Source organism: Lontra canadensis, unplaced genomic scaffold (assembly GCF_010015895.1).
Source record: "Lontra canadensis isolate GAN:19392208 unplaced genomic scaffold, GSC_riverotter_1.0 scaffold16, whole genome shotgun sequence".
Lineage (NCBI taxonomy): Eukaryota > Metazoa > Chordata > Mammalia > Carnivora > Mustelidae > Lontra > Lontra canadensis.
The window spans coordinates 21,343,821-21,356,516 of record NW_022631010.1 but is presented as its reverse complement, the minus strand read 5'-3'; the positions used below and the strand labels follow the sequence as shown (position 1 = coordinate 21,356,516).

The 12,696-nt window shown below is 44.9% G+C and overlaps 1 protein-coding gene across 8 annotated transcripts in view; it reads right to left on the bottom strand.

Moving 5' to 3' along the window:
* RIN2 (Ras and Rab interactor 2) overlaps positions 1–12,696 on the bottom strand; it is a 174,438-nt gene that overhangs the window by 61,654 nt on the left and 100,088 nt on the right. For 2 of the 8 annotated variants that reach the window (XM_032859278.1, XM_032859276.1), the window contains one exon: positions 1,253–1,353. The exons of 2 other annotated variants lie outside the window; for them this stretch is intronic. In XM_032859278.1, the coding sequence (XP_032715169.1) occupies positions 1,253–1,353 (101 nt within the window). Of the gene's footprint in view, positions 1–850; positions 969–1,235; positions 1,354–12,696 lie in introns of those variants that run through there. 4 more of the 8 variants (XM_032859283.1, XM_032859280.1, XM_032859282.1 and 1 more) reach the window with 4 other exon arrangements.

Here is a 12,696-nt window from a genome sequence, read left to right as displayed (position 1 = left end):
GGTGGAGAGTCTTTAATCAAAAATCACTGCACGTTTGTTCAGTTGATGGAGAAAAAAGTCAGGCACTGAGGTCCAGGGAAATCAGACAGAATGCCTGGGTGCTACCCCAAGAAGCATGGGGACCATCTGGTCTACCCCCTGGCTTTTTTTTTTTTTTTTTTTTTTCATATAGAGAAGGGAAGGAAATGGAGGGCATGTGGCATTTTCACAGCTAAGGGGGAATACGGTTCCTCCAGAAACACAGGAAAGTTAAGCCACTGCCTTCCAGCTGCAAAGTGCCTCCTTCAATTGCCTACTCTCCCTGCAATCTAGGGCAGGGAACAAGTTGGGCTGGTTTGAAACTTGCCTGGGCAACCAGCACCACCTGATTCCCCTGGCCTTGCAGGATTCCTGCCTGTCTCGTGACTCGTGAGCAAAAGCCACTCCGTGAAGCTCACCTTCACACTGCATCAGGCTCCCTCGACCCATTTCCTGGGAAAAGAGGGGAAAGCTAAGAATGACCCTGGGTTCTCAGGCACCTGGTGTCTGCATCATTTTTGTAGTGACTATATTCTGTTGCCTTTGCTAGCAATGAATTGCAGTATCCAGGAGCTAAGATGCGGTTGGAGTGACCTCCTCCAGCCTACCACCCCCACCCACCCTGACCTCTGCACTCCCATTTCCCCGATAAAGACCTGTCCCTTACAGTTTACTCAGATCAGGTGCGACATGAACACAACACGTTGAGCTTAACAAGCATCACATGTTGCCCCCCATGTTTCTTAGTTATTTACAACCACATCCCAACTCTAACACACTGGGTCATATCTTAGACTAATGGCTATGGTTAAGAACTGGGTATTTTTCTGACCTGAGAACGCAAAATGAGTCCATCCTCCTTAGGACGCCCCTTTAAGCCTTCTGGAGACTGACACGGGCTACACTGAATTCTATTTTGCACGCGGAGGATCCTGCTGCGTTATTGTTTCCAACACTGTGAGTAGGTGGATACGACAGACAGAACTTTAGGTTTCCGGGTTCTGGTGCCAGGAGGCATTGAGAGTGTGTCAAGTTCAAGTGCCTTCAAAGTGATTAAAATAGACAGACAACTGGTTCCTGGGCCACTCCCACCTCCTACAGAGAGCTTCATCGGGACAGGCCACCACACTCCCAGTTCCCAAACTTCTGAGAAGCCACCGAGACGGCAGTCCTCGTAGCTGCTAGGGTCCACTTAGCCCCCATCTGACGCCCGGCACCTGATCGTCTCTGTCACCTGTGGGCTTTGCTGGGCTCCAGTCCATTCTCCAGGCTGACATCTGTCTGCACCATCTCCTGTTTCAGTTCTCCGATCTCCGAGACGATTGTGTCAATGAGCTATTCAAAGACAAAATAGTGTGACGTCAGGCAGTGGAAGAGGCGTGCCCAGAGCCCGGGAGCTTCAGCCGCTTCCATAGGAGCGCAGAGAAGACCACCTCTTTTTTTTTTTTTTTTTTTTTTTAAATCCCGGCTGTGTGAATTTCCTCTGCCCAGAGGAAAGAAAATAAAGAGGGTGGGAGCAGCTTTTTCTTAAAAAAAAAAAAAAAGAAAAGAAAAAAAGAGGAAGAACTTAGGTTTCGGTACTGCCCTAAGAAAAAGGATATGACACCCAGTTTGGTTTCTCAACATGAATACAAAGAGGAATAAACAAATCCTGGTAAAAACCAGGCTTCCACATTCATTTTGTCAAAGTCAAAACTCAAGAGGAATTCCCTGAATTAAAATTTATACAATCATGGCTCTGGCTACAGAAATAAGCATTTTTTTTGTTTTTTGTAAAGATTTTAGTTATTTGAGAGAGAGCATAAGCAGGGGCGGGTGGGGGGAGAAGGGCAGAGGGAGAGGGAGAAGCAGACTCCCTGCTGAGTGGAGGGGCCGATGCAGGGCTCCATCCCAGGGCCCTGAGATCATGACCTGAGCCGAAGGCAGATGCTTAACTGACTAAGCCACCCAGGCACCCCAGAAATAAGAATATCTAAAAGACATATATAGTTTGCAATCAATTTCTAGACATTAAGTTACTCATCCTATTCTTTGCTTTTTATTTATTTATTTTTTTAATAAAGAAGACTGTTCGGGCAAAGGGAAGAGAGAGGGAGATGTGCCCTCCTCTTGCAGAAGGTTCATGTGTGCTTGTATCTTCTATCCACACACTTGAGGAGAGCCTACATCAGCCCCCGAAGGCTGGCCTAAACTCTTGAACCCACCGAACCCCTCAGCCAACAGAATCCTTCCCGGTGCTAACTAGGCACTCTCTGTATCCAGCCCTGTTCTCATAGTATGTCACTGCTCATTAATTTTTAAAAATTATAGGTTTTTTTACATATTATTTACGTCATGTAATAGATTCAATAGTTTCAAAAGAAATATTTTTCAAAAAATTTCTCCATTTTAGGGGCACCTAGGTGGCTCAGTGGGTTAAGTTTCTGCCTTCAGCTCAAGTCATGGTCTCAGGATCCTGGGGTCAAGCCCCTTATCGGGCTCGCTGCTCAGCGGGGAGCCTGCTCCACCCCCCCTCTCTGCCTGCCTCTCTGCCTACTTGTGACCTCTCTCTCTGTCAAATAAATAAATAAAATCTTTTAAAAACTTCTCCATTTTAATTCCCAACACAGCAAGCATCTATAGTTATAATCCAAATGAACACAAGCTCTTTGGGGCCCTCCATAATTATTAATAGGATAAAGGGATCCCAGGGCTCTAAACTCTGACAATCACTATTCTAGCTAAAGATAAGTGTTGTCTTTTCTCAGCAGATTTATCCCACCCGAGCACTGGCCGAAACTTCATCTAAGCTTACAGGCTGTTCTAAACTTTGACCCCATCTATTCATTCAGTAATTCAACAAACCTTTATGGGCACTTACTTCATGGCAGGTGCTAAAAGCATGAAAGTGGACAGTTCCCACAGAGATGATATTCTGGTAGAGCACAGACCACAGCCCTGAATACTGAGAAGTGCCAGGTTGAAAACAGAACTGGGTGATGCTGGAGGGGGCAGCTAAGTGGCCACCACTCTAGGTAGGATGGGCTGGTGAGGGTGGATCTTGGAGGAAGTGATGGAACCCTGAAGGAGGGAGCCATGAAGAGATCAAGGGGAGATCCCTCCATACAGAGAAAGTCGCAGAGGCTGGGGAAGCACGTGTCAGGAGAGGAAGGACCGGAGCTCACTGGCATTCTAGATCACAGTACCCATACATTTGAATTTTCTACACGAAGAACCATGAAAGGGCTTTAGGAGGGGAAGAAACTTCGTTTGTTTTACGTTCTAAAAAGATCACTTTGGCTGTTGGCTAGAGGAGAAGCGGCAAGACCAGTCTGGAGGCAACCAGTTTAGATACAGGCAAGAGAGGTCCAGTGGCTTGGACCAAGGTGGTAGCAGAGGCATTCAAAAGAAGGGGGGATATCCAAGAACAATTTAACACAGAAATTGATAGACATTGGTGGACCTGATGTAGGAGTAGTAGGAAGAGAAGACTCAACAGAACTCCTAAGATTTTGACTTGATTATCAGATAGAGGACAGTGCCCTTGACTGACATGAGGAAGAGTCAGGTTTGAGGAAGAAATCGAGTTGGATATTAGGTCAGTTATGTCTTGATTTTCTTATTGGCCATTAAATAAATTTGGTATGTAGTTTTTGGCATTCAGTATGGAGATATTTATACATTTGGGTCAATGACATATGTGCTGGCATCCCAAAGCCCTGTCAGAGGGAGAGATGATCTGAGGGGAAAGTGGACATGGAGAAGGAGTCCCTGAAAATAGCTCTGCATGCTCCCAATGCTTGGAGGTCAGAAGAAGGGAAACCAGCCAGATCCTCCATGCTTAAGCCATTCTTGCTGTGTGTGCCTGGGATGCAAGCTGTAGGTGAACATTCTAGAAGCATTGAGGACCCGGAAGAGAAAATGACCAGGTTATCCTTTTTATATATATACCCCACTGGCAAAAATTTAAAAGCCTGATAATATTTGAGAATATGGGAAAACAGGAACCCCAAGTCCTGCTAGAGGAGTCTTATTTGCAGAGCCCACTTTGAAGAGCAATATGGCAACATCTTAGAGAGTCAGAGACACACAGACGTCCTAGATATGCACTCTAGAGAAATCCAGGCACATGGGTGCGAGGAGACTTTTATGAGAATATTTGCTGCACCATTATTTGTAAGAAAACTAAATTATAAGCACTTAAATGCCCATCAATAAGAGAATGGGTAAACTGAGGTATAGAATACTATTCAGCAGTTAAAATTAATGAACCAGAGCTATCAGTATCAACACATATAAACAGAAATGCTCAAAAGCTTCTCATAAAAGCAAAAAAAAAACAAACTTGAAAAGGGTTACATTCAGTATATAAAGTTTAAAGCCATTCAAAACTGTACAATACTATAGTGTTTATAAATATACACATAGACAACTCCAATGTGTTATATGGGGGTTATAATCTTATTCCACGATAGTGGTTACCTCTTGAGGAGAATGGATGAAGATGTTCACAGGTCAAGGGGCTCAATGACTATGAGATTTTATTTCTTAAAATGAAATGGCAAAATGATAAGATATGACAGAGCTGAGTGACATGTGCTTAGCAGTATATGTGAGTTTTTGTATCTTTATTCATAATCAAAATTCTTAGGAAAAGAAAAAGGGGTGCAGTGTATAAAAATGGAAGGAGATGGAAAGATTGAGAAGGTGGGCGCGAGTAGGGTGAGCAAAAGCAGTCTGAGTGTCTGCGCTGAAGGTCCCCCAATCTGGGCTGGGTCATCCTCCCATTCTGGGCCATGGCTATTGTCCTGGCCAGGAAGTCACATACAGGAGAGTCATCCACGGCCTCGGGAAAATCTGGAAGAGTTCCCATCCCTAGCAAGGAGATAGGTCACTAGGCAAATCAGCCTCTCCACCCTCAGTCACCTTCACGGCCACCATATTAACGTGAACGTGAGCATAGTCTTCCCCAGGAAAAGCCCTTGACCTTCTCTGGCCAGACTGTCCCTCCTGAACACCTGGTGTTTGTCCTGGTATCAATGACTGGATTTGAGATGTTTCCCAAATTTTCCCAGACACATTTGTGTTTATTTGTGTTTTTGATACCTGTAGATGTTTGTTCACATCTTTTATGCTCTTAATACTCTTCATCTTTAAGGACAGGGAGAGATAACCTGCCATCCACAAAGCGGGGGAGGCAGTTTTAAGCTTTCTCCCATTAAAGACAACTGCAGTTTCTACAGGAGTGCTTTAATCAAAATTGGTGTTGCAATCAACACTTCTCCAAATCCACTTACACAACCCCAGGCCCACCACATCCCTGCAGCCGTCTAGAATTCCTACCAGACAGGGAAGGGGCTGCTTAAGCATCCGGCAGGTGCACACCATTCTTCACTACCCTATCTATCTACCCAGGATGTGTGGGGACACTTGGGAAGGTCCACGGGGCCAACCGGCTCGTGCTCTTACTTGTAAGACGGGACATCAGAGGGCAGGCCACCAAATTCGTGAGATAGTAGTTCTACCAAAAACGCAGTATCTGTATCATTTCCAGAAAACCAAGTTGTGACGAAGGCCACAAACCAGGAGATAGACCCGGAAAAGCACTGGCCATCAGAGTCCATTCTGATAAAGCCAGGACATCAGTCTGTGCTTGTTACCTCCCACAAAGAGGTGGCGTGCTTGCCTTCCCATGCAGGGACAGACCAGGCTTCTGTGCACAACAGGAGAGAGGGAGGCAAGCCCGGGATTGGGTCTCTGGGTCCCCTCCCTCATTCTACTCAGCAACCTCTGTTCACCCCTCTCCGTCCCAGGTGAGCATTTGTGCATAATAAAGTAGGTGGGTGGAGACTGAACTGTTCACCTAGGTGATTTCCATGCCAGTTGGCATCAGGCCAAGGGCAAGAGCAGTGCTTAGGAAGACCCAGGTTCTCTTGTCTGAGATCATACCCAGGGCTCAGCCCGGGCAAGGCTGGGCGTGCCTTGTCCCAGGCTAGAGTGGGAATCTACACTAATTTGTACCACTTTGTAATCATTCTGGTAATCTCCCCATAGGCGGGAACCTCCTTTGAGGGGCAACACTGCCAGCGGCAGCTCTGTACACCTTCAAGGATGTCTGGTTGCAGCAACTGCCTGGTAGTTTGGCAGCACGGACAGTGCTGGGGGCACCAGCTTGGGGCTCAGAGAGACCCACCTTCACCCATGCCCCCACCCCGGTGGTTGTGTCCTGAACCTTGTTACTAATTGTGAGCCTTGCCACGAAGCAGAGTGATACTAGAAGACACTGCAAATAGACACAGACACCTGCCAGCCTGGAAAGGGGCCATTTCATTACCAGGAGCAGACCGGGATCTACAAAAGACCAGCATTTGTGGTATCCAGTCTTCCTCTGACAGCTGCCCAGAAGTCTCTAATCCCAACATCTCCCACTATATGCCTCTTTTCCGTGACCGGGGTCAGAAGTCTTGATGCCATCCATCCCTGCTCCCATGGGATGCTGGAGGGACTCCACATCTTGTGTTCTTTCTTTTAGGGTTAGATAAAGGAGAAAAAAATCTCTTGAAGGCCAAGAGGAGAAAGTGTTTACAGAGCAAGTTCTGATAAGGCGCTCTTCAAATGGTGAGGCAAACTCAGGAATGTTATTGTGCTTTGCAAAAGGGATGTGTTGCTGATATGGCGAGGACTTGAAAGCTAGGGTGTGGGAAAAGTCAAGTGTTTTGCTCTCAGCTCTGGAATTTCTATTCCCCTAGTGTAGCTGCTTGGCCTTGGGATCTGTTGGGCCTCAATAGCTCCATCAACTCTGTGGGAGCAGACCTACCTCCAGGTCACGAGAAACCCTATCACCCAAACAATCCCTCTCCTGTCTATTTTGGTGAGCTGGGGGAGCCTCATGGGCTGGTGGGTACATCCCCTGTTTGGGGCTCCTCTAAAGAAGTCTGGAAAATAATGGGTTCCTTATCAACCTTCAGATGATCTTTGCTCCAAGGAATTGTCACCACAGAAACAAACAAAATAATGAAGGCTTCCTTCCACTTGCAGAGGAATGTCTAGAAAATGCTGACAGGGCATCTCAAAACCTTTTTTTTTTTTTCCCTTTCTAAACTTTGTATGCCACACCCACGAGGGTGTTTGCATTTATATTTTTCAAATTTAATTATAATTGCATGAATACATTCTCATTGAAAAACACAAATTGTTGTCATTAAAACTAATCTGCCTTGACCATCACCCATAATCCTTTTCACTACCCAGAGGTAACAACTGTTACCAGTTTTGTGCACACGATTCTCCAATGGTATCATTCTGTGCTTTCTCTACCCAATGGAATTGTACTGATGCATTTTCCTGTGGTTCCCTTATTTTACTCAATGAAACGTGGGATATATCTACATTGATATATGAAGCCCTAGCTCATTCACTTTTTTACAATTTTTTAAAAAATTATTTAAATTCAATTAACTAACACACAGTGTATTATTAGTTTCAGACGTAGAGTTCGGTGATTTATCAGTTGCATATAACACCCAGTGTTCATTACATCATGTGCCCTCCTTAATGTCCATCACCCAGTTACCCCATCCCCCTACCTGCTCCAGCAACCCTCAGTTTGTTTCCTGAGATTAAGAGTCTCTTACGGTTTGTCTCACTCTCTGGTTTCATCTTGTTTCATTTTTCTCTCCCTGCCCCTATGATCCTCTGTTTTGTTTCTTAAATTCCACACATGAGTAAAATCATATAATTATCTTTCTCTGATTAACTCATTTCGCTTAGCATAATATCCTCTAGTTCCATCCATGTGGTTGCAAATGGCAGGATTTCTTTTTTTCATGGCTGAGTAGTATTCCATTGTGTATCTATAGTGGTATATTGATCCATTTATCTGTCAATGGACATCTGGGCTCTTTCCATAGCTTGGCTATTGTGGACATTGCTGCTATAAACATTGGGGTACACGTGCCCCTTCGGATCACTACATTTGTATCTTTAGGGTAAATATCCAGTAGTTCGATTGCTGGGTTGTAGGGTAGCTCTGTTTTCAACTTTCTGAGGAACCTCCACACTGTCTTCCAGAGTGGCTTCACCAGCTTGCATTCCCACCATCAGTGTAGGAGGGTTCCCTTTTCTCTGCATCCTTGCCAACATCTGTTTTTTCCTGACTTATTCGTTTTAGCCATTCTGCATAGTTCATTCATTTTAAGTGGGCTAGGGCTATGCCACATGGGGATATTCACAGGGATAAACCATGTATCCATTCTATTTTGACAGACACTTAAGTCATTTCTAGTGTTTTGCTGTCACAAGCAGGACTAAACACCTCTGTGTACTGTGTGAAACCTCATAGAAAACGCTGAGCTCCACTCATGTAAGAGGTTATAAGGTGGCACTATGTGGCTCTCCAGGTGGCCATGCCAAGCTATACTGCCTCCACCATCTTTGAAAGTGACCCCCTCATTTGTCAGTGTTTGATTTATGAAACTTTTAAGCTTTGGCCAATCTGATGAGCATAAGTGACTTCTTAATGTTTTAATGTGCTTTGCTCGGATTACATTTTTTTGTTGTTCATTTGTATTTCCTCTGTTGAGGAACTGCCTGTTCATTTATGTTGCCCATCTTGGGGTTTCCTGGTTTCTCTCAGACTGTGCGAGTTGTCGATCTGCATCTCTTGTCTCAAATATTTAGAAGATTTTCTCTCAGATTGTTTTTTAAAATTTCCTTAAGCTTTTAATGTTGACAGAATCAAAAATTTTTTTATTATGGCTTTTGTTTATTGACCCTTGCCTAGGAAGACTTTTTTTTTTTTTAATATTTATTTATTTATCTTAGAGAGAAAGACAGAGTGAGTGAGCAGGTGGAGGGACAGAGGGAGAGAAAGAATCCTAAGCAGACTTCACACTAAGCATGGAGCCCAACATGGGGCTCAATCCCAGGACCCCAAGATCATGACCTGAACTGAAATCAAGAGTTGGAAGCTTAACCGAGTAAGTCATCCAGGTGCCCGTAGGAAGACATTTCTTATCTTGAAGGTATAAAGTTTCCTCTTTTTTCTGCTGACACTTACATATAGTTTTGCCTATTTCCATATAATGTACTTACTTATAAGTAGGCCTTTCATTCATCTGGAGTGTAATTTTATGTGTGGTATGAAGTCAGGACAAGGAGGGGAGCGATAACTCAAATACGGCCCACGCTAGGTTCCCTAAATCCTTAAACCCCACACTCTGAGATGGCTCTGTCTGCCTCAAGGTGCCTTCTACAGGCCAGGGAATGTGCCAGAGGGCCGCCACTTTCAAACATGCCTAGAGGCTGGGGATGGCCTGTGAAGCACGAGTTAGAACTCTGCCCTTGTTTTTTTGTTTTTGTTTTTGTTTAATTCCATATGGAGAGCAAATGAACTCAATTGAAGAAATGAGCATTTCTTCAATAGTCCATCTTAGCCATGCTGATTCAAAACATCCCCTAAGCACAGCCAGAACCTTCCTATTTACTAAAAACAACATTCACTATCTTTTAGTTCTATTTTCTGCTTTGGGTTAAGAGGAAAAAAATACCTCCACATACCCAGAGAAAAAGGTAATATGCAACCCAATCCCATACCCTCCTCTGAGTGAAGTTAAGCGAGTGGTTTGATGTAAATAACTTTCTGTTTTTAGCTCCAAGTAGAAAAGAGTAGTGTAAAAAATAGAAATACTAGCCCCCAAATGGAGTCACTTGTGCAAAGACCCATGTTGCAAACCTGGGCTTAATGCCTAACCAAGCTGCACGTCCAGCCTCTCCCAGGAGTGGTATTTTGAACCAATCTGCAATTTCCAAATCAATATAGACAATGTAAACTGAAGGACAGATGCCGGCCCTTCCCCCAGAGGAAGGTGCATAGCCTGAAACAAACCTTCCATTTGTTTATGACTTCCTTGTCCCTACTCCCTTCTGCCTAGGCATGTCTTCCACTTTGTACTGCTCCCTGGAGCTCCTTTCTGTTTGCCAGACAAGGCACTCCCCCATTCAGAAACTGCTGGCCAATTAGACCTTCACGTTTACTCATTGAATTGTGTTTCCTAAACAGCAGTATTCAGAGGAAACGAACACAAGTGGGCAAATCTAATATTTAGAAGCCAAATCTGGCTAAGTTGACTGGCCTGGAATTCCTTCAGCTCTGTAGCTTCATGCAGTGTGTCCTCGAATAAATCATTTGACTCCTTAAATTTCCTCATCTGTGACCTGAGAACATGCTGAGGGCCGCTTCTCAGGCCTCTTTAAGAGTGTGTTGAGGTGGGGGCGCCTGGGTGGCTCAGTGGGTTAAAGCTTCTGCCTTAGGCTCAGGTCATGATCCCGGGGTCCTGGGATCGAGCCTCGCATCGAGCTCTCTACTCGGCAGGGAGCCTGCTTCCTCCTCTCTCTCTCTCTCTGCCTGCTTCTCTGACTACTTGTGGTATCTCTCTCTGTGTCAAATAAATAAATAAAATCTTAAAAAAAAAAAAAAAGAGTGTGTTGAGGTGATGCAGACAAAGTCCACAGCCGACATGAGTTTTTATTATTTGCTGCTAGGGAACGTGCTCACCAGTTTACATTGCCACCCATAACAAGAAAGACAGAGGCCTGGCTCAGAAGGTACTAGAAGTACAGAGTGGGATTAAGGTAGCAGGATGTGTTGGCTCATTGTATCTGTTGGGGGACACAGGTCCTTGTACTATGCCCATGAAAAAGACCTCCACATGCTATGTCCCTAGAGGGCACGTCAATTCGATGGGGCTTCTTGGGGCACAACAAGCATGAGTGTTCTTAAAGTGGATAGAAACATCCGAAATTAGGACATTTCCAGAAAATTCAGGACCTGGTGTCCTTTGTGTGCATCGGTACCTTCTGGGTACACCTCAAGATATTGATGGACCAGGTTTTCCTGGCCTTTAGCCTCTTGGAGCTTCCTCAGCTCTGAAAACCCCCACAAACATCATGCAGCACAGCGGCCTCTCCCAAGACCACCAGAGGGGGCCCCTCATGCTTCCCAAGAGGGGTCAGAAGAAGGAACCTGGCCCTACACAGCCAGCCCCAAGGCCCCTGTCAAGGCATGGCTTTCAGGGAGCCAGAAACTGCTTTGTTTGGTGCACAGAGACCAAGAAGGACCCCCAGAGTCAGTTCTTGACCAAGGACAGATGGGTGCTGAGGTATATAAGTGTCCCAGCTCCCACTCCTCTGGTGGAGACATCCAAGGAGACCTAAACTGTCCCCAAGCTCCCTTTAAGATGGAGCCAAAGTTATCTTCAAGAGGACTCTGCTTGAAATTGGACTCTTGTGTGACCTCCTTCCCTGCCACACTCCACTATGGTTTCTCTTGAGCACTTCCTGATAAGCCACTTCCATAAAAATCTTTAGCTCTGTACCTATTTCTGGGGAACCTGACTTAAGATAGCCCCCAACCTTCATCCTTGGCTCTCCTTTTTCACCATTTGAGGTGAATGGTCCTGCCTGTGGGTTATTCCTAGATCCAGAGACTCACTCAAATGCTCCCACCAGGATATAAATCCCAGAGTAGGAACCTTGTCTGTTTGCTCCCTGCTGTATCTTTGGAGCTCAGGCCAGTCCCTGGCATACATGAGTTGTTGAATGAATGAGTGCTCTTCCTCCTCTGCCTTCCTCTTGGTAACTTCCCTGTTCATTTTCCTCCTAGACCAGGGCTAAATCAGGACACGGAGTGGGTGGAGCTCCAGCCAGTCCATGAGAAGCTCAGCTGAACAGGGTGGGGAAATCACTGACATGGTGGTGGCCACTAAAGGCCACTGCTCAAGAGTTGTCAACTATTTACCACCAACAACCAGCTATGTGGCTGCATATCAGAATGCACTCTCTTCTGATCCAATGTTAAACGATCACAGAGCAGAAGCCATTGGCTTTAAACACGGTCCCTCTTATGACTAAGTTGTAAACTGCTTCCACTGACCTGTAAGAGAGGCCCGGATTGGCTCTGTCTGGCCAGACAATCAACACCAAGTACACATAGGCAGTGAGGGTCTGGGAAGACCACGCTGTCATAGATGCTGCTCATTCTATGCAACTTCTAGAGGCAGAGCCCAGAGTTTTTTGAGTTTTGTTTTTCACCATATTTGAAATGATTCTGTAAGCACTGATAGAATTTTAAATTTAGTGTATCCTGGGGTGGGGGAAGTTTTTTAAGAGATCTTTTTTTAAGAGACCCAGCGTCTGTAATTCAATACATGAATCATGGAAGGAACTTATATGGCAGTGTCTTGAGAAGTCATTCTGCCAAGGTCCTAATTTACATGCTCAGTTGCCTGAGGCTGGTATTGTATTCAAATCTTAGTGACTCAGAAGTCACAGATTGTCACCATATTACTGCTCATGGCTTTGAGTTTTAAGGTCGAGCAACAAGCTAAATGGTAGAAGGGCCACAAAGGATAGGGTTCTAAGAGTTGGCCCTGATGAGTTCTGAAGCCCTGGTTAGTTTCAGCATTTGTGTTTGAAATCTGATGTTGCATTTGTTTCTTTAGGTTTTTACAAAATGTTTATGGAGTGAGTATTAAGCATCACGCTCTGGGTCTGCAGTAGGGAAGAAAAACAAAAATACAGTGTGCTCCAACTAAAGACACTACTAATTATAAGGCACCCTCTTATATGTCATCAAGAAAAAAAGAGCTGCCAATTATAACTATGACACACCAGGGACTGCAGCATACAAGTGATTTCAGA